The sequence below is a fragment of the Rhipicephalus microplus genome, chromosome 5, assembly GCF_043290135.1.
Source record: "Rhipicephalus microplus isolate Deutch F79 chromosome 5, USDA_Rmic, whole genome shotgun sequence".
Lineage (NCBI taxonomy): Eukaryota > Metazoa > Arthropoda > Arachnida > Ixodida > Ixodidae > Rhipicephalus > Rhipicephalus microplus.
Window position 1 is genome coordinate 121,151,385 of NC_134704.1, and position 21,454 is coordinate 121,172,838.

The following is a 21,454-nucleotide window of genomic DNA, read 5'->3' on the forward strand; positions in this document are numbered from 1 at the left end:
CGACAATCGAATTGGGGTTGTCTGGGCGTCAGCGTAGGCGGATCAGGCAAATTATCAGCAAGGTCGTTACCTACAATACCACAATGCCCCGGCAACCACTGGAACACCACGTCATGTCCTTTCAATAAAACTTCGTGAAGCATTTCTCTCATTTCATTCACTAGTTGTTGATGCTCCCTTTGTCGTACAGCTGATTGCAAGCTCTGAAGGGATGCCTTGGAGTCGCAGAACACAGCCCATTTCGAGGTCGGGCTTCCGCGATATAAAGTATGGCAGCACGCAAGGCGGCAAGCTCCGCTGCTGTGGATGTTGTCCTATGCGACAGTTTGAACTTTATAGTGACCTGGTACGTCGCGATGACAACAACACCTGTGGAGGTGTCAGCCGAGACCGTGTAAATGTGGGTCCTCTGGCCGTATTTTTCGTTGAGTAGCGACAATTTCACCTGTCGTAGGACCACTGTTGAAGAACGGCTCTTGTTCATTATACCCGGAATAGTGAGGCGCACCTGTGGTTATTGTAGGCACCACGGAAGTGACGCTGGTCGTGTTGCAGGAGTGAAGTCAAAAGGAAGGCCTTTCCTATGAGTGGAAATAATATTTGAAAACATCGCTTGCGTTCTTTGAAGTGGCAACACTGCAAAATGGTGGCCAGGAACTCTGCAGAGTTGTCTTATGTGGGCTCTTAAATTGTCAGTGGTGATGTATGTTTGAATTGGATGCTCTCTTGCGGTCATAATTGCCCCGTAGGTTGAGGTGCATCGCGGCAATTCTAAGCACACGCATAGTCATTGTCCTTGCAGACTTTCGAGGGTGCGAATGTTTGTCTTGCACGTGCTTGCCAGTAACGGCAAGCTGTAGCGCAAAACTCCCAGAAACAGTGCCCTGTATAGCTGCATCATTGACCTTATCGATGTGCCCCAAGATTTTCCGCTGAGGAACCACATTATATGGACGATGTAAGTTAGCCTTCTCTTCAGGTAATTGCAGTGGGCACTCCATGAAGGTCCCTGTCAATAATCACACCCAGGAACTGATGATGCTTCTGGTATGGAATATTTTGTCCTTTGATGGGGACGGGGTATTGTGTCATGGCTCTGCGAGTAAACGCAACAAATGCGCATTTCTCCGTTGAGACGGAAAGACCTTGCTTGCGGAGATAAGAGCATGTCAGGGTGGCAGCCTGCTGGACTCTTGCACGTACTTATAGACGAGCTACAGCCAAATTCCATAGACAAATATCGTCAGCATATATGGATATGAGGACAGTATGGGCAAAATTTCACGAAGACCTACCATCACGAGGTTAAATAAAAGGGACTTGATACGGCGCCCTGAGGGACGCCACGTGAGGTATAGTAATTGGTGGTAGGTCCACCTGCAGTTTGTACGAAAAAAGACCTTCTCGTCAAATAATCCTGGATCCATCAGAACATACAACCACCGATTCCGACAGCTCCCTACGAGTCTAGAATGGCTTCATGTGTTACGTTATGATAAGCCCCTTTGATGTCGAGGAAGAGTACCAGTGGTATGCGCGTGAGGCTCTTCTGTTGCTGGATAAATGTTGTGAGATCAATCACGCTGTCAAGAGATTACCTACTTCGCCGAAAACCCGTCATGCAGTTTGGGTATACGTTGTAGCGCTCGAGGTACCATTCTAGGCGTGTAAGTATTATCTTTTCCATGACTTTTCCTACACAACTTGCGAGGGCAATAGGACGAAATGATGTCAAATCAAATGGTGACTTTCCTGGTTTCAGTGGTGGCACAAATCGACTTATCTTCCAATCCTGGGGAACAACGCCCGCCTGGCATGAGAGGTTGTAATAGCATAACAACTGCCCCCTGGCCTCCTGTTGAAGGTTGGCTAGAGTGGCGTAGGTGATGGCATCGGGTCCTAGGGAAGATGATCGTCGGAAAGCCGCCAAAGATGCGTCAAGTTCTTCTATAGTGAAAAGATTTTCCATTTCGGAGATGCGGCGTTCAGAAATAACACTCTTAACGATGCCAGCGGACAAGGCGGACACACCAGCGATTCGCGTACAAAACTCATTTGTCGCTTCAAGTTGGGTGCGGCCTAAATGTAGGGCTAAAGCCATGAAAGGATGTCTTTGTTGGGGAGTCGAGCGCAGGCAACGAATAGTGCTCCAGATGCGTGACAACGGCTTTCGGGGATCCAATGATTCGCAGAATGATTTCGAGCCTTCGTGTTGAAGTTTGTCAAAACGTCGTTGGACTTTTTTCTGTATGCGTCGTGCCAGCCTCAAGTCGCATATTGCTTTCGTCCGTCTGTATCGCTTTTCCGCCCTTCGGCGAAGCGCACACAGTTTTTCCAGTTCAACGTTGAAATCTGAGCGCTTGCTGGTGAACGGGAGGAGACAGGAAGCTTCCCTTATTGCCTATTTGATTAAATCCTCCAAGTTCTGCTCAGGGTCTTCACTGCATGTATTTTCCATGAGTCGCTGAAATTTGGACCAATCAATTCTTCGTATTGTGGTCCTAGGAGAGGAGTTAGTAAGACCCCTTATTCGCATATAACTTGGAATGTGGTCACTCCCATGCATTTCGATGTCTGAAAACCAGTGCACTTGCGACTGGAAGTTTCCGGATACCAGAGTCAAATCGAGGCAACTGCTGTACGTAAGGCTCCGCAGGTATGTAGAACTGCCATCATTTAAGAAACATAGGTCATGCTTAGAGGCGAATGACACAAGGTTTCTTCCTTTAGCATTGATTGTCGAACTACCCCAGATTAAGTGATGTGCGTTGAAGTCTCCAGTTATAACCCACGGGCCCATAGTTGTTGTCAGTATGTCTTGTAGTCGGTCTTGTTCAAACCATCCGGATGGTGATATGTAGACACCAATGAGTGTGAATGACACTTTTTCCTTTTTAACACGTAAGCAGACATATTGATTGTCATCATGCGGTTGAACTGCTTGATGCACATATGTGAAATCTATGCGAATGTAAACCACTTTTCTGCGTTCCTCGCACGTTGAAGAAACCGAAGATTCATACCCTGATAGTTTAGGAGGTTGTTGCACGTTTGGTTCACATATAACTATTACACGAATACGGTTCATGAATACATATTGACGGAATGAGGAGATGCGGGATCTCAGGCCTCTCGCGTTTCACTGTAGTATCGATGCTTGTCGGACCTCGTTGCGGAAGGAGAAAACTGGTCGAGCCATGGTTTCTACTGAAGACTTGCAAATACAGGACTTAGAGCATCCAGTACTTGTAGTGCACTCTGAGCGAGGGGAGACTTCAGGCTGATGCACAACTTTCGCATGGCATCCCGCAGTGTTCGGAACATTCTGATGACTTCTGTGTCCTCCTCGTGCAGCTTGTCAGCGGCTGGCTGAAGGGATGTGATTGTCGATGTGCGCTTGTAATTTGCAAGTGGCTGTGATTTCGGCAATGAAGGCCAAACTAATTCATCTGCAACATTGCTGTTCGTTGGTTTGTTGACCGCGCTGGCCACCTTCGGTCTGGGAGACAAGGGCGGTGAAAGAGGAAGGTGGTGGAGTGGCGCTGTTGATGCAGCGTCTGCGGCATTCTTTGATGAACTGCGGCGACGATGACACCTCTTTCTGGCGATCCTGGCAGCCTCTCAATGCGACGAATTGTCTCTGACAATTTGTTTCAATACCGCTATTTCTTTTTGGATTTTGGGGCATTCTTTTGACGAAGCTGCATGTGGCGCATGACAATTCGAGCATTTGAGAGTAGTTGCTTCGCAGTCATCCGCAGAATGGGCTTCCGCGCAAGAGGACACACCGTCTTATTTTCGCATACGCTTCTCACGTGGACCATCTTCACGCACTTATGGCAATGTAAGGGCTTTGGTACGAAAAGTCGCACAGAATGCCGAAAATGGCCCACCTTTACGTGTGAAAGAAAAGAGTCGCCCTTGAACATGATCTTCAAGCAGCGTTAGTTTCCCAAACGGACAACTTTTGCGATGACGCTGGCTTCATTTGCTGGAGGCTGGCTGCATTTGCCGGACGCTGGCTTCATTTGCCGCTGCTCATTGAGTAAACAAGAGTGCCCTCGCTGTCGTAGTCGCTGTAGAGTCCCGCATGGTTCCTGGATGGGGCCACCGCCAACGCCGCCGTATTTTGTGGACGTTCGTGGAGGACCACGTTCATCACTGACGGACACGAATGTGATATTCGCGAAGTTCGCTGATAATTAGGCGAAAAAAGAGAAAACCTACTGAAACAGCGATCTGCTAAGCAATCACTTCGTCGTCGTTCCATTCCGTGCAGAGATTTTATGTTTGCACCGCACCTTGTCAAAGCATTGCAGCATGAAGCATGTTGTGGCGCAGAAGAATCCCATCGCTGATTGACCGAAGGTTGTTATTTTGAAGAATGCTGGACGGTGTTAACGAGTTTTTGCAGCTGGCACAACCAGCTTGAGAGGCAATCGGACCAACATATACGTTTTTTTCCTCATGTTTGATGAATCTGCTCAACTAGAAACATTAGAGAAGGACGTAAAATGCATCATTATCTTTTTTGCTTTATTCCTGCTAGTGAAATCATTATTTTCTACAATTTACAACAATACAGATGAGCTGTGACCTTCACAACATTGTTTATTTTTAATAAACTTCAACTTTTTCTCGGTCATATTATTCTTCTTTTCATTCCTCACCCCCATCTTCACTACTGTAAGGAATCGCGGCAGAGGCGATGAGTAACCTAATCTCTTGATATATTTAACATCATAAAAAGAAGTCGACTGTCTCGACATCGCTGCCTTTGATAGTTTTATAGGTACAATGCTTAATCGATGCTGTGCAATCATGCGAATGGACACACTTTCGTGCTCCGCATGAAAGCTTTAGAGAACGTTAGCAGGGCCGACTTTCCACAAGGTGCAAAGCTTATGGTAGCAACGTTACCGGCGTGCACATCTGTAAGGCAGAATTGTGAATTTCTTAAACACACAAGCAGAAAAATATCCTCCACGCAAAGGAATGCGCACTATGCATTCGAGGAACAATATAAATAGGTGGGCTTGTCGTGCGTGTTTTACGCGCCCAGTTTCTGTGCCAGAAAATTTGTGGGGAAATTTTTCAATAGATGTCACACTACATTGTAGTTCAGTACAATTCTTCATCATGAATCTTGAATTATTTGTGTGTGGACTTTCATTGTTGGTCTATTACGATTTGCTGCTCTTTAGGCTGATTGTCAAATTTGCAGGTATATTGCACTATAAGTAATATTGCACTAAGTAATTATCGTCGTGTTATATTTCAGTTGGAAACCTGCATGCACGAATACCTGCTGCATATTGAGGCAAGTGAACGTTTGTATAATCTTTTGTGACAGCAAATCGTTCGTTGTGTTGTTATCGTATAAAAACAAACGTTTTTACCATGCGGATAGCCAGTTCAAACTTGACGACCGTGTCTTAGAAGCTGCTATTTCCAGGCTTTCGCACCGTTTAGTCTTCATATGAATTGTTGAGATATAACATTCTAAAACCACGATATGGTTATGATAGGGCTCCGGAAACTTCGGCCACCTGGGGTTCTTCAACGCGCAGCTCAAACTAAGTACACAGAAATCGAAAATTTTCACCTTCATTGAAAACGTGACCGCCGTGGCCGAGACTCGATCCCACGACTTGCGGGTTAGCAGCTGAAAGCAATTTAGTCTCTAGGCTACTGTGGCAGGTAAGTTTAATCGTAAAGAACAGTGACACCTACGTGCCTCTTGCGTGACCAACAAGATGTTCAGTAAACCTAGATTCACGTTCTCAATCTAAAAGGCTCTTAGCCTCTTCGCATAAATGAGATTGTAATTGGTGAGTAATGAACCATCACATGAAAGTTTGTGTGGCGCATTAGTGTAGTAGCGAGCAAATAGGGGGTTGGACACTCGAGAGTTACAGTGACCTTTGATATGTCGTGATTACTTGCCATATATATTATTCGCACTTCTCTTACGCGATCTGCAAACACTTTTTTTAACCTAACCTACCAAATCATGTCATATCATTGTTGCTCCACTTTCATGATTTTTTTCTAATTAAACAGCTATTATTTCACATTTCGCGTACGTCTACATTTCTCATTTCCTGAGCCAAAAAAACGTGATATAGTTGCCAAGCTGCATTCAGGAACGCCTACAATACTTACCTAATGGTCCATCCAACGTGGTTTCGTGAAACAATTTTTTTTCAATTTTCGTAAGTATGACAAAGATTGTTGCATTTCAGAAAAGTTTTATTCTGTTATTATCAGTACAGATAGTTATATTGAACCGACTTGAATGACGAGGCTTGTTATGTCAGTTTTGAATGACTTACTTTGGAAATATGTATAAAAAGTCACGTGAGAAGACGAACTTGCGCGCTCAGTATGCTATTCGAGTCATTTTGCCTGATAATTTCATTATCATATCACACAGTTTTTACATTTACTGCTTCCGCTCGTTTGAGGAAACTTCACCATCGCCGTAGAAGAATTCATCATATACGGAGGGGTCACATTAATGGAAAGACAGTATAAATAGCTGCATAGTTTGTTACAGTTCTTCCCGCGATTTTTTTATTTTTTTTTATTTTCAACATACTGTTAACCTATTGGAGGGTTCTTATAGCAGTGGGAGTAAAACGAAAAGCACAAATAACAGCCACAACAGAAGTAACAAGAAAATTTGGGTGGAGCAGCGTTGCTGAACAAGTAAAAATTAGGAAAAAAGGAAACTTCATGCATAAATAAAGTGGTAGTGAACGCATTATTAATTTTATACGATCGTAAAAAGGGTAAAAATGTTGATACATTAGTAAGAATTGATGTAAATACAAATATTGCATATCAACCCAATACAAAGTGCTAATCGTAGATTGAAAATGAAAATGCAGTGCATACTATGTTGTCAGGCGTATTACTAAATGCTATGTGCATTTTGCAACAACTGTATGATGTTCGGCTATAATTTGGTCAAGAGCATTTCATTGTTGAACGCATCTAGGAAAATAATAATAATAATAGAATGTTTTGTTGTTACAAGAGTATACTTGGACAGTGTGATCATTTGAATCGAAGCGGAGATAACAAGCCCGTGCAAAGTATTACCTTGTGTTAAAGGGAAACAGAGGACGTTATAATATTCAACTGAACTTCCTGGTTAACCCACGTTACTGTCGACGACGCCTTAAATTTTCCCACTGGTGTTGCAGCGAGTGCTTTGGAATACGCGAAAGAAGATCGTGTTTTCGTCTGCCCATGTGAGCCCGCTGAAAGTCTGTGAAACCTACGTCATATTCACCACCTTTAGGAGAAGCCATGCTGTACACTGACGCCTGATTCTCCCCGCTCACTGACTGGAAGTGCAAGAACAATATTTATATGACAAAGGCTCATGTTAGTATAACGAAGCTGGAATTCTGCATCCGGGTTTCAATATCTGGAATACCACAAACAGCAGAGTGCTCCGTAAACAAGTATTTTTCCAAGCATGGCCTTCGTGACATATTCGTGACGGGGCAACAGCAGAGCTAGACGAGGCGGCCACACTTAAGAAGTGCTGCTGTTGGAGATAACCTGGTTTATTGAGGATGACGTCTCCGCGTTCGCTCTGCATCTTAAGTGACCCTAAGGCCAGAGCCTGTTTTTTTTTTCGAAAGGTGTTTTGTGCATTCACTTTAGAGAAATCGCTTCACTTTTTGAATTCATCAAGAGTCAAACACGCTTTAAAGTGATTTTCGAAGTAATCCAGCTTCCATTTAACCGTATAATCTCAGTGTTTAAGTGGTCATGCATATGGTCATTGAATCCGGTTTAATGGCACCCCACCTGTCGGCGAACGCAATCTACGTGCTTAGCTGTAACTGAATCACAGGCAAATAAAGCAACAATGCATGTAACGAGTGAAACTACCCAGTAAAATTTATCTAAGGCTACACGCACTACAGACGCACTAGAACGTTCTGTTAATATTCTATAGTGTGTCATGAACGGCCTATGTTCGAGCTTGTTTGAGCAATTAGCAGCAACGTTAGTGGGCGAATAATTATTTCTGCGGTTTGAAGCCCTCGTTTGGCAATAAGATAATGAGGCACGTATAGCAATGAAGGGCCCTGCAAAGTTCGATCATCTAGACTTCTTGAACATGCACCTAAATGAAAGTACATGGGACTCGAGCATCTCATCTCCATCGAAGAGTGACCCGCGGCAACTGAGATCACTTTCGTGATATTCGGGTCAGCAGCCGAGCCAAATTTTCAGTTGTCTAGGGACCCAGTGTAACTTACGGAGAATGCTCCAGTTTCGTCAGACTATTTCCGTGATCCTCTAGTATACACAGCCGTGAACTAACATTTATAAATTGTCTTGCTCACCAAAGGCACTTTTGTTTTTATTTGCCTGTTTTCCAGTCACTTACGGTAATACTCGGCAAACTGGGGGCATGAGGTCACGTTCACCTAATTGAAAGCATTTAGTGCGATGCATCAAAGCAAGACATAAATGACAGCAATAAAAATTACAGCATACCCATAGAGTGAATGATGATGAGTGGGGCGAAGCGTCCGGACGCGCGGACATACGTATACAAGCACGGAGGATGGACGTCGGGCGGACTGATTGACGCATGGACGAACGCACGAACGTGCGGATGGACAGAAGCATGGACGGGTGAACAGACGGACGGCCAGAAGCACGGACGCACAGATGGGTGTAAGCACGGAACGACAAACAGATAGACAGACTCGTGATCTGACGGACAGAAGCATGGATGGACCCACGGATGGCAGCACGGACGAACAGAGGCACAGACGCATAGATGGGCAGAAGCATAGACGAACAAACAGACAGACAAATGGATGGATAGAAGTACAGTCGGACAGACGGGAGCACGAACGGATGGATGCACGGACAGATGGACGGAAGGAAGCACGGATGCACGAACGGAAGCACGGATACACGAACAGAAGCACGGATGGATGGATGGACGGTTGAACGAATGAACACACGGACAGATGAATACACGGACGAACGGACGGATGCTTCGCCCAACTCATCACCATTCACTCTCAAGATATGCTGTGAAAACCACTAGTGCCATCCAGTATTCGCTAAAATTTCTCCCAAGGACATACACACAGAACATTGAGCAGCTCATAAACTAGAGCTGGCTACATACTGCTACTACGGCTACAAAGGAGGGCACGACTTATGGCCTAAGGACCTTCGCCCTTGAAAAGTGGACATGGTGTACCAAGTGCTATGAACTGATCAAATTAACACTTATTCAATTTCGCATTCTACATCCTCAGTCATTTGTCATTGTAAAAGAGATTGTGCGCCCGCAGGCATGCTTACATCATCATTACTGGAATCTATGCATTTAGCTCACCAAATAACAAGACCTGTATAATGAAGAAGTATGTAGTGTTTAGCGCAGGCACTAACTTTTTTTTCTTCAGAGAAGTTTGTACAGCTCTCTGTAAAACTCCTCCGCTATTTTAACTATCCTATTCATATTGGTAGTTATTTTGCCTCCTTTGTCCCTCAGTGCATACATCCGATTTCTGCCTATCCCAAGTTTACTCTTCACTGCTTTCACGCTTCCTCCGTTTTTCAAAGCGTGTTCGATTCTCTCCATGTTATACCTTCTTACATCAGATACCTTACACTTATTAATCAACTTGGAAAGCTCTGCCAGTTCTATTTTGTCTGTTGTACTTGAGACTTTCATGCTTTGGCACTTTTTAATGAGGTTCTTCGTCTCCTGGCACAGCTTGCCAGTGTCTTGTCTAACTACCCTGCCTCCAACTTACACTGCACACTCCGTAATGATACTCGTCAGATTATCATTCATTGTATCTATGCTAAGGTTGGTTTCCTCACTAAGAGCCGAGTACCTGTTCTGAAGCGAGACTCTGGATTCCTGTACTTTCCCTCTCAGTGCTAGCTCATTGATTGGCTTCTTGTGTATCAGTTTCTGTCATTCCTTCTTCAAGTCTAGGCGAATTCGAGACCATACCATTCTATGGTCACTGCATCGTACCTTGCCAAGCACCTCAACATCCTGAGCGATGTCTGGGTGGGCACTCATTATAAAGTCTATTTCGTTCTTATTTTTGCAGTTAGGGCTCCTTCATGACCACTTATGGCTTCCCCGTTTTTGGTAGAAGGTATTCAGAATCCGTAAATTATTGCGTTCAGCAAACTCCACTGGTAGCTCTCCTCTGGCATTTTTAGTACCATTGCCATAATCTCCTACTGCCTGGTCTCCAGCCTGCTTCTTCCCTGCCTTCGCATTAAAGTCTCACATCAGTATAATATTTTGTGTTTTTACCTTACTCATTGCCGATTCCGTGTCTTCATTGAAGCTTTCAACTGAAGCGTCATCACGGCTGGATGTAGGCGCGTAAGCCTGTACCGCCATCTTTTTGTATCTCTTATTGCGTTTAATTACCATACCTATTACCCTTTCATTAATGCTTTAGTATTCCTCTCTGTTGCCAGCTGTCTTTCTGGGAATTAGAAGGCCCACTCCCAGCAGTTCTCTTCTGTCAGCCAAGCACCGATAACAAAGGGTGTGCCTATTCTGTAGCACCATATAAGCCTCATCTGTTCTCCTAATCTCACTGAGCCCTATTATATCCCATTTAACACCCTCTGCTTCCTCAAATAGTACTACTAGACCTACCTCACTAGATAAGGTTCTAGCGTTAAACGTTGCCAAGTTCAGGTTCCAATGGCGGCCTGTCCGGATCCAAAGATTCGTAGCACCCTCTGCTGCGTTGCAGATCTTACCGCCACCGTAATGAGTTGCTTCGCAGCTGCTGACACTGAGGGCTGTGAGTTAATTGACGTATGCATGTGGAAGGTAGTGGCCAGGTACTGCACCCGGGTGGCCAATCCTTTTCTGGTGAGGGAGTGCGTTACCAGCCACGGTCACCGGTGAGGCCCCATCCCAGGCCTCTTAATGCAGTTCAATCGCCACGCGGATTTTTTTTATCCGGTTGAGAGCTGTGCGGCACCGGGATTCGAACCACGGACCTCTTCCCTGTGAGGCGGATGCTCTAACCACTACGCCATCGCCGCATCATCTGTTTAGTATCAGTCACCATACATGCTACAGTCTTGAGCTCAGTGACCCCACTTAATACTTGATTGCACTAATGAGCAACTTCCTACACAGAAGGTTTTGGGGCAGAGTGCGTACAAATACGGTTCATGCACAGTGAATTGCACAGCGCGCGCGTGCTGAATGCTGAAAGGGCGGAAAGAGTACATAAGCACTCCTTTTAGTGCGAATTTTATTTTTTTGTTTTTACGCGTACCAGGCCATGTTGAGGCGTTTAAGTGAAATTCATGTCTAATCGTTTATACAGGAAGTGTCGTAATAAGGCGCGCAGATTGCACAGCAGGTTGGCTTCATCGTATAGGCTAACAAAAAGAAAAATGTGCGCTGCATTTTGGTGTACACCTTGACAGCATCAGTAAGCATGCTTGTAGGTGTGCGCTTGTTTTCTTTGCATGATGATGTTCCTGTTTCATTCTTTCAGCAGCACTCACAATTGGGCGAGTTGGTACGAATGCATGAATTTATGAAGCACTCTTTTCTGTCCTTGTTTTGCAACCTAGAAGTAGTTACTTCGTAACTACTTCTATGTTGCGCTGTTCTTACATTTAAAGATGGATTTATAACGGCGTGACAACGCAGACTATTGTTGCACGAACACAAGCGCTCTGAATAATATATATATATATATATATATATGTGTGTGTGTGTGTGTGTGTGTGTGTGTGTGTGTGTGTGTGTGTGTGTGTGTGTGTGTGTGTGTGTGTGTGTGTGTGTGTGTGTGTGTGTGTGTGTGTGTGTGTGTGTGACGCTACGATGAATGGGTGACGCGGCCTGGCTCATATCCCATGTTTATTCTGTTCTCCACTTCTTCCTTCTCTGCCTCTACCAACTATCGCTTCATACGTCACACAATTCCCCCTCCCCCCGAAAGATGGCACTGGTTACAAACTATAACAAATTAAAGAAGTGAATGAACAAAACAATGCCCAAATTCACAGTTTCACGTCCAGACGGAGTTCCACAATCTCACTAAATCTTCAAGGCCGATTGAGAAGTCCGATGAATTTTATGACAACTCTGGTGGGCGAGGTTGACTATTGCGTTCTGGCCAACAGAAGCACGCCTTGAACGTAGAAATTACTGATGCTACAGCGATTCTTGTCATGAATGAACAAGGGTCGAAGTACTTGTAGCATTTGAGAGTCGGATGTCGTAGGCCCGAATTTCTCCGTCGTAGACGCTGCTTTTTGTGTCGTGGCTGAGACAGAACGAGTGCTTGCAGCCTGCATGTGCGAGAACCGAAGCTGATGGTATGATGCCTTTGTTCCTTCTTTGTACACGTGGTAGCTGCACGTTTCTTTCGTAGCTTTCTGTAGTGTTCTCTCAGTTTGTTGAACCGTAAACACGGCGTTGAGAACTGGTGCAGGAAACTTTGTCGACGTTGCTTTCTGCGAAGATGACTCAGGCATCGACTTCGTCTTTGCTTCTTTAATTGATGTTGTCTCTGATGATCTTTCAGCCACAAGTGTACTCGTGAGGATGTTTCACTTGATCGTTGTTCTTGTTCGAGTAGCCGTTGCAGTTCTTGGAGGTCGTAGAGTTGCCTTTGTTGAAATTGCTCGTCTTCTTGCGAAAGTTCGTCAGATGGGCCTCTTTCAGGAACATGAGTCTGCTTTTCTTTAGATGGTGATGTGATCAGTAGATTGTCGGTAGTCGACACTGTACTGCTAGGCTTGTCCTGCGATGAAAGCAGCGTAACACGCTCCCAAGATGGTTGTGAGTCATCCTTGATTGTAAATGCTTCTGTCAGTTGACAATGCGCCGGCGTTGGTGAATTCGAAATTCCTGCAGTGCTTTGACTCACATGTGTGTTGTCACTTGACGATGAGAGCACAACAGAAATGGCTTCAGATGGTTCTGATGGCGTATGTTTTTCTTTTTGCAGCATGATTAGGCTGAAAATGTCTGCCGAACGACCCTGGTCGGGAACGTCAGGGTGGGGGCTGGTATTGCGAGGATTCACCAGCTCGTCACAGCTCATCACGCGCTCGAAACTGTTTGGGCCTTGTGTGTGACACAAAGCATCAAGGCATTCGGGTGGTTCAGTAGAATCTGAAGTGTTGTGGTGCAGTGAACACGTTGAAAATGCCGATTTCATTGTTTTTGGGAAAGCCGGCTTTAGGTTTAGTCTTTTGCCGAAATGGTCTGGATTCCTTTCGGTATACGGAGGCTTTACCTTGTCTGTTGCGACGTGCAAGTTACCAGTCGGTGTTCGAATGCGTGAGGTTTTTTCGGAAGAGTCATATGATGGTACAATGGTGGTATATTTTCTCTGAGGTCTCGTTTGGGAAATAGGCTTACTGCGGGAAGACTTCGCGTAACCCTGATGGGCGAGTTGAAAAGCCTTCCGCTGCTGAGGTATGTACAGGCCTTCATAGTACTCCTTGAAACGGCTGATCATTTCTTCTTTGATCTTTTTCCAAGACTCATCGTTCTCGAAGATGTGGGTGAGATAAAACTTGAATGCCTCACCTGAGATGTAGTCAGTGAAGTTTATGATCATCTCCCGTTCCGACCATGATGCAGCGGTAGCGTGGAGCTCGAACAGGTCGAACCAGTCTTGTACGGGTCCATCGTCCGCTGCTCCGGTGTACTTGGGGATGGGAAGGTCAGTAGATGCTTCTGACATGATGCTGGTCGATGCGTAATGCTAGGCGCTTGCACGGTTGTCCATGTGTGGTCAGGGTGTCTTGCGTAGAACTGCGTCGATGCTGAGCGACTGATGAAGGGGCGGGCAGGTCTCCATCCTGCCGACTCGTGTGACGCTACGATGAATGGGTGACGCGGCCTGGCTCATATTCCATGTTTATTCTGTTCTCCACTTCTTCCTTCTCTGCCTCTACCAACTATCGCTTCATACGTCACATATATATATACATATACATATACATATATATATATATATATATATATATATATATATATATATATATATATATATATATATATATATATTTATATATATATATATTTATATATATATATATATATATATATATATATATATATATATATATATATATATATATATATATATATATATATATATATATAAGATCTAACAGACAGTAATGCCAAAGAATGTACAGGGGAAGTTATTGGTTCTAATAACTTCCCCTGTACATTCCTTGGCATTACTGTCTGTTATATCTCATTAATATTATGTTAGAACATGGAAAAACGAGCCCTTAGTTATACACTTCTTTCCCTTATATATATATATATATATATATATATATATATATAAGGGAAAGAAGTCTATACCTAAGGGCTCGTTTTTCCGTGTTTTTAACACAATAATAATGAGATATAACAGACAGTAATGCCAAGGAATATATATATATATATATATATATATATATATATATATATATATATATATATATATATATATATATATATATATATATATATATATATATATATATATATATGTGTGTGTGTGTGTGTGTGTGTGTGTAGTGTTCCTACTTAAAAGAACGAAACAGCATTATAGCCTGAGTATAGAACTGGCGTCCATCTTAATCTGCTTTCTGCTTTATTTATAACTTCCGCCTTCTCTTCTTTCCTGCCCCGGCTCTCGTGTTTCTTGTTCTTCTCCTGTCCCAAGGCTCATACAGCTTCACCCTTCCCGGTTTTTTTTAATTACCCCTCCTGGGCTAATCTTTGAAGACATTTCCAATTGAAGCACATTCAACTGATCCACGTTCACAAGTGTACCAGACAGTCTTCAAAATTCCGTTCTGGTTGGCTGTCTTGGTCACAGAGTAAGGACCGTAAAATTTGGCGCTGTCATCTCTTATTCCTTTCTTCACTAGTACGAGGTCGGTGACTTGAATGTCTGGCATGCCTTCTGGATGCCTCTTGTGGAAATTCTTCTTCATTCGTTTTTGGTATCTCTCCTCCAGTGATTTTTCTTGCCTCTCCTCCATGATCACGATATTTTCCAAGAGTCCCAACTCATGGTCTGCCTGCAGAATGGGGATTCTCCTGAAGAAGCGTAGTGTAAACTGCACCCTAAGCCACTTGCATAGGATCAAATACGATGTTTCACGGCGGCTTCCAAAGAACATTTCCATCCACCAGGAAAATTATAGTACATCTTGATGTACTGTTTAACGTCCAGTATGGCACGTTCTGCCCGCCCATTCCGCCCATTCGCTGCGGGATGGTATGGAGCACAGAACTTGATCGATACATTGTGATCTCGAGCCCGTCTTGTTAGCTCTTCGCTCTTGAACGCAGGGCTGTTATCACACACGATTGGCCGCGTAGTCTTAAACATGTCTCTTTCGAGGTGTGTTATGACGCTATTTGCATCTTATTTTTCTGCTCGTGCCATGACCATCCTCGCGCATTCATCTATGGCCAGAAGAAAAGCTTGCCTTTTCTTGACTCCTTCCCGTTTCTTATTATGTCGGCAAAATCTAGGTGAACTACTTCGAAAGGCATGTTTGAGTGGCAAGGTAGTACCATAGCATCTGTAGGCTGTTTATACTTGGCTTTGTGTACTTGACACACATGGCAGAAACGAACGTACTGACGGACGTCTTTCTTTATGTGACGTCATGAAAATCTCTTGACCAATTTGTTATCATCATCATCATCAGCCTGACTACGTCCACTGCAGGACAAAGGCCTCTCCCATGTTCCGCCAGTTAACCCGGTCCTGTGCTTGCTGCTGCCAATTGATACCCGCAAACTTCTTAATCTCATCTGCCCACCTAACCTTCTGTCTCCCCCTAACCCGCTTCCCTTCTCTGGGAATCCAGTCAGTTACCCTTAATGACCAGCGGTTATCCTGTCTACGCGCTACATGCCCTGCCCATGTGCATTTCTTCTTCTTCATTTCAATTTGTTATAGGTGCACCAAAATTCGTCGTGTCCTCCAGATTCTGGGCTATTGTGGTACAAATAAAGGACTCTGGAAACAAGTGTTGGTGGGACTTGATACCGACCTTAAGTAAAAACCAGCTGTTCGGAACCTTCCCACAGCTTCACTTCATTGATTTATTCAGATTGTTCTGTGTTGCTTCGTACCATCAACCTTGATAGAGCATCTGCATATGTCACGTTCCTTGCTACGGCCTCGACTAGAATCACATCGTCCCAGTATACGTTGATCTTTAATTTCTTTATATCTGGCCTTGATAGAAAAAAAAGTTGTGTGTCACTCCCTTTATCACCAACAAGTCGCTCTCTATTTTCTGACCTTGAAACGCGATGTTTACAAAGGCCCACTGATCATGTAACGTTACTTTTCCATCATAGCCTTGTACCCTTAGGACTCTCCCACTATGCACACGATGTGCATCCACCATCTTGGCATTTATAATGGACACAGATCCCCGCTGTCTACGAGAGCCATCATTGGCTTGTTTCCTACTTTGGCGGGAAGGTGAAGTAGGCGAGATCAACTTAAAAAAAACAGTCTCATTTGGAGTCATCGGGTGGGACCGACCACCTTCATTTATTGTTTTTTTTTCTGTCAAATCCTCCTGAGCTTCAGCGTCGATATTATTCACTCGACCTTTTGGAGCACACCAGGTAAAGCAATCCGTGCTACTTGCGAGGTGGCTCGGTTCTCGCTGATTGCGACTTGACCCGTCCGCTTTACTCCGACTGAAACAGCTGCTTGAATTATCGGTTATGCTTGTTTCTGAAGTTGATGGTATGTTCTGAAGACACTCCAGGAGGTCATCTAGTGTTTTTGGTGACTGTATCTGCACCTGCTTCAAGACTTCAGTGTGTGTATCCATGTATTATTAAGGCTACTACGGCCGTAGATGAAAGCAAAGGCTCAGCTAGCTTTAAAAGACGGCGTTTCGCGAAGAAGTACTCGACAAGGGACCTTTCCGCTTGGACTTGAAATTAAGCGCTGAACTCCATCTATGTACTGGATTGCTTCCCAATGCTCTCAAAAGTTTTTTCTTCCACCGACTCCAAGAGTCAACACTGTCTTCCTGAATGCATATTTCATACCACTTTAGCGGAACACCTCTCAAGTAAACGCGCATGTTAGTGATTTTATCCTCGTCAGAGAGCCATCTGTTTTTTAGCGGCATATTCATAGAACTCAAGCCAACTTTCCGGACTTGAAGAAATATCGTCAAAGGCATCAGGTTCTACGAGTTTAGGCACCGGTTTCTGCATTTAGAGAGCTTATAAGGGATGTCATAATTTGGTTCTGTTGCACAATCTGTTCATGTCGCAGCTGAAGAGCTTTTAAAACGAGACTCACCTCTTCCGTTGAAGACCTTGATCCTGAGTCTCTTCGACGCGCTTGTTCAAGAAATAGGTTGTAGAAGGTCGCCGCACGCAATTTCACTTTTACAGCACCTTTCCGTCGTAGTTCAGTAGAGTCCACAGCTGTCTTTCCCACAACCAAGTTCACGAGTTCTTTTGAGCAGAGCTCACGAGGCAGGTCCACCGCTGCTTCATGTTGAACTTGGTACTTCGAAAAGATTATCTTGTCCGCGGAGGTCTCGTCAACAAAAAATGTCACTCTACTTTTGGCTTCGATGGCCGGCTGCGTCAAAATAATGTAGTGTCCCTACTTAAAAGAACGGAACGGTATTATACCCTGAGTATGGAACTGGCGTTCATCTGGTCTTGTCTTGTTGCCTAGGAGATCTTGGCTCATACCCACAAGGGGGATCACCTTAATCTGCTTTATTTATAACTTCATCCTTCTCTTCTTTTCTTCCCTGGCTCTGGTGCTTCTTCTCCTGTCCCGACGCTCATGCCGTTTCAATATATTTGTCACACTTTGCTTGCGTCCCTGTTAGCATGGTCGCGAATACACAAAAACTATTGCTACGCATACTTTTGCTGACATTCCCTATTTGTGGCACATTAAGCCGAGATGTGTATTAGCCAGGCGAAGCGGTGCATTTTACATTGCCTATTGCTGTCCAACCTACTCTTCAGTCACAGTCTGGCAAATTGCGTGGCAAATCGAGTGGCCTACACTTCAGAGTAGAGTAGTGTGTGTCGCATGCATTGAATGCACGGGTTCAATGCACAATGGTTCAATAGCCAGCAGTTACACTGATCGCACAAATGCAAAAAATGCCGAGCAACATTGAGTTGATCCATGAACATGCCTGTGCGATACGAGTGCTTTTAGTGATAAAAAGGAAAGTAGTGAAAGTTCCTACTTCTATAGATCAAAGCAGATGAAAGAAAAGGAGACTGCAACTGGAGGGCCTTTCAACTGAGGGATATGAACACAGATGCCAAGTATTACACTACCAAAATGCAGTTCACTCAAATGGCTGTTTTCTTTACGAGACACTTTCAATTGACCACAAGTGCCTCATGGTTCTTTGCACCCAGAAAAATGAAAAAATATAGTAATAAGGTACTTTTTGCGTCAAGAAATATAATTTACGCAGTACCAACACCTCTTTAAAAACCAGGTGCTTGAAAATTTGTAACTTTAATAAAATGAAAATGATGTGACTCGGTTTTAAAAATATATTTGTACAGTCCTTGGAAATCACTTAAGATGATTTTTATGAAGCCCTCGAGTGTTGTATATAATTTTTTACCAAGCTTGTTTTTTTAATTTCAGGCAACGAAATTCATTCCTTTGAGACTTACAAGAATATTTACTATATTAAAACTAACACACCTAAATATATATGTTCTGAATACGAACAACCTAAGACAATCACAGAAGTAACAATTGCCTCCCAAAATCAACAAAGTTTCAAAAAACAGTGTTTCTAGGAAACAGTTAAAAATGAAGATTCTTATTCGTCCTACAAAAAAGATATAGTAGTAACACTTTGCTTGTGTGACTGTTAGCATGATCTCAAATATTTGAAACCTAATTCTTTGTGTTACTCAGTGACGCTGGTCATTACTTCCTTGTTCGAAAATACTTTCTTCGAAAACTAACTGTGATTTCGCGATGTGTAGCCGTATGTGCCTATGAATGTCATCAGCAAAATAAAACAATAAATATACGTTTAGCGACCTTTCATGCAATTTACAAGAGAAAATCGGCAGCTTGAAGAAATGTGTATTACCAGCACATAGCTTTCACCTTGTTCTCAGATGTGGTCCAGCCAGTTTGTAATTTGGAGCAACTTTCGAAGCCAGGAAATTTTCGTTATGGAGCAGATTTGAAAAAGAAGAAAATGCGTTTTAGAGCAGGTTCAGGGCAGGGAAAAAGAGATTTAAGATAACTTGGAGCAGCATACGCCAAAATGTTAAGTGAATGTTCATTTAGTGTGCACACTACAAATGGTGCTGCAATGTAAACAAGGAGAGAGGGAAGTGGCTATAAAAGGGAAAAGAAGAAAAAAGTGAGCCCCGTAACTGTCTGCATCAGGGTGTGACACCTCAACAGTAGCTCACAATGGATGGGGGTGAGAAGGGATTAAAAGGATATGAATAAAGGTAGAGAGAAAGAAAGAGAGATGCACTGGGACAGCCAGTGAGGACATATGAGGGATAGGAGAGATAGCAAAGTTGGAAACACGGTCACAGGAGTCCGAGGATGGGGCACTACTCGCGAGAGCTCTTGTCGGCGTCAGGAGATAGCGTAGGGCAAGTCCAGTAAGTCAGAGCTACGCTGTCGTCTGAGATCGGCGACAGGAGATGACGTAGGGCCAGCCCAGTCGGCCAGAGCTACGCTGACGTTGGAGATCGCGAGGGCACAACCGGTCGGCACGAAATTCAGCGAGCGAGTGTAACCAAGGAGACAAGGCCAACGTGCACAGAGCAGCCTTCAATCAAGTTTTCAGCCCGACAGAGTGTCACATTGAATCATCACAGCACAGCCGACGGAAATCACTGAAGTGAAGCACTAGTGAATAGGCTAGCATGGCACTTACCATTCCTCCAAATGAGAGGTGTCATAAGGTCGGTTCAAAAAGGAAAAAAAGTCTCAAATATAAAAACAACATTCCCAACAATGAAAGAAATAAGGCTAAAACTCATTTTTTTATTATTTATAGCTTTGATGAACTTGCCTTTAGCGACAAGCTTAATCATGTTTCGCCGTCATAGGTCAAGTCGGTGCGCTGAATTATTTGCTCCCGTTTTTGGCAGTAAAACAAAAAAAAAACTTTGCGAAAAACAAGAGGGGGGCGAAAAACAATAAGAGCGAACATCAGCGTTGTGGTTTTTTAATGGCTTCGAGTCAGGTGCATAGACCAGAAATTTTTTTCGGGGAAAGGGGGGGGGGGCACCCCATCTATATGGCTGTTTCTCACTCTCTATGTCATGGTGAAAAAATTCGGGGGGGGGGGGGGGGATAACGTGCTTGGTGTGCCATTTCCTGGCTACGGCCCTGCTTCCAGGGGCCGAACACACGAGGGTAGGAGGGTTTCCCACAAAGCGAGATTCTCAACGGCGGAATGCTCCCGAAATTTCGTGTCATCAAAACAACAACGAAAGAAATCGATTTCCGTATAAACAACTCGCGTATGTATTCACACGTGAAGGAACGGTATGGCAAAGCTGGCTGCCACGAAAGCGCGGGTCAAAGCTTTGGCATTACTCGATACCAGATGTATTAGACGGGAACGTCAAAATGCTTCTAGCCTCTTTTACGTCTTCACCACAATTATTCTACCGCTGCATCAGCCACGTGCCATCGGAGCACATATATCAGTACCATATCGCCACGACCGCGGTTTTGTGCGCGGCTGTTACGGAAAAAGGTAGTTTTGTTTTCGATTCACGTGCGTTTAAAACTAAGTCGTTTTATGCTATCTATGATCGAAACTACCGCGGAGTTTGCGGAAAGCAGCGATGCTTTGACTGGTCGGGTGTTGTTCGAGCGTTGGTCGTTGGTCGTTGGTCGGATGTTGGTCGAGGCGCACACTTTCGGAGTTGTGTCAGTAACGTCGTCGCCATACATGTTCATGCAAAACAACTGTGGTTTCGTCCACAGCGGTTGTGGCAACGACAATCATACACACTGTAGAAGACAGTCCATGCACTGGTCGCACGTGTACTTCCGAAGCTTGATTTCGATCAGCCTGCGTTTGAAGGTTTCAATAGTTCTGCATCACTGAGACTCCACTGTATACGTTTAGATGAATGCCTCTCAATTTCGTTTATAATAAATGCGGTGGGCTCGCAAAAAGCCTGGAACGGACTGACCTCCATTTTTGTAAATGCGGCCAGATCTTGCACACAAATTTCGATTTCTAGGAGATTTTTATGGCAACCGTACAAACAGAAGAAATGATCAAATCAGGTAGTATCCCGGACAATGCAGAAGACTTGGCAGGCATGTGATGATGATAGCAAAAATACATATTGTTCTCTCCTGGTGGCGCGCCGTTTTTGTGACCTCCCCGATTA

The 21,454-nt window shown here is 44.1% G+C and overlaps 1 protein-coding gene across 1 annotated transcript in view; it reads left to right on the forward strand.

The window, feature by feature from the left end:
• Window positions 1–21,454, forward strand: part of LOC119186545 (uncharacterized) — a 79,556-nt gene that overhangs the window by 10,404 nt on the left and 47,698 nt on the right. The window contains exon 6 of the mRNA XM_075894597.1: window positions 5,282–5,320. Coding sequence (XP_075750712.1) covers window positions 5,282–5,320 — 39 coding nt within the window. The remainder of the gene's footprint in view (window positions 1–5,281; window positions 5,321–21,454) is intronic.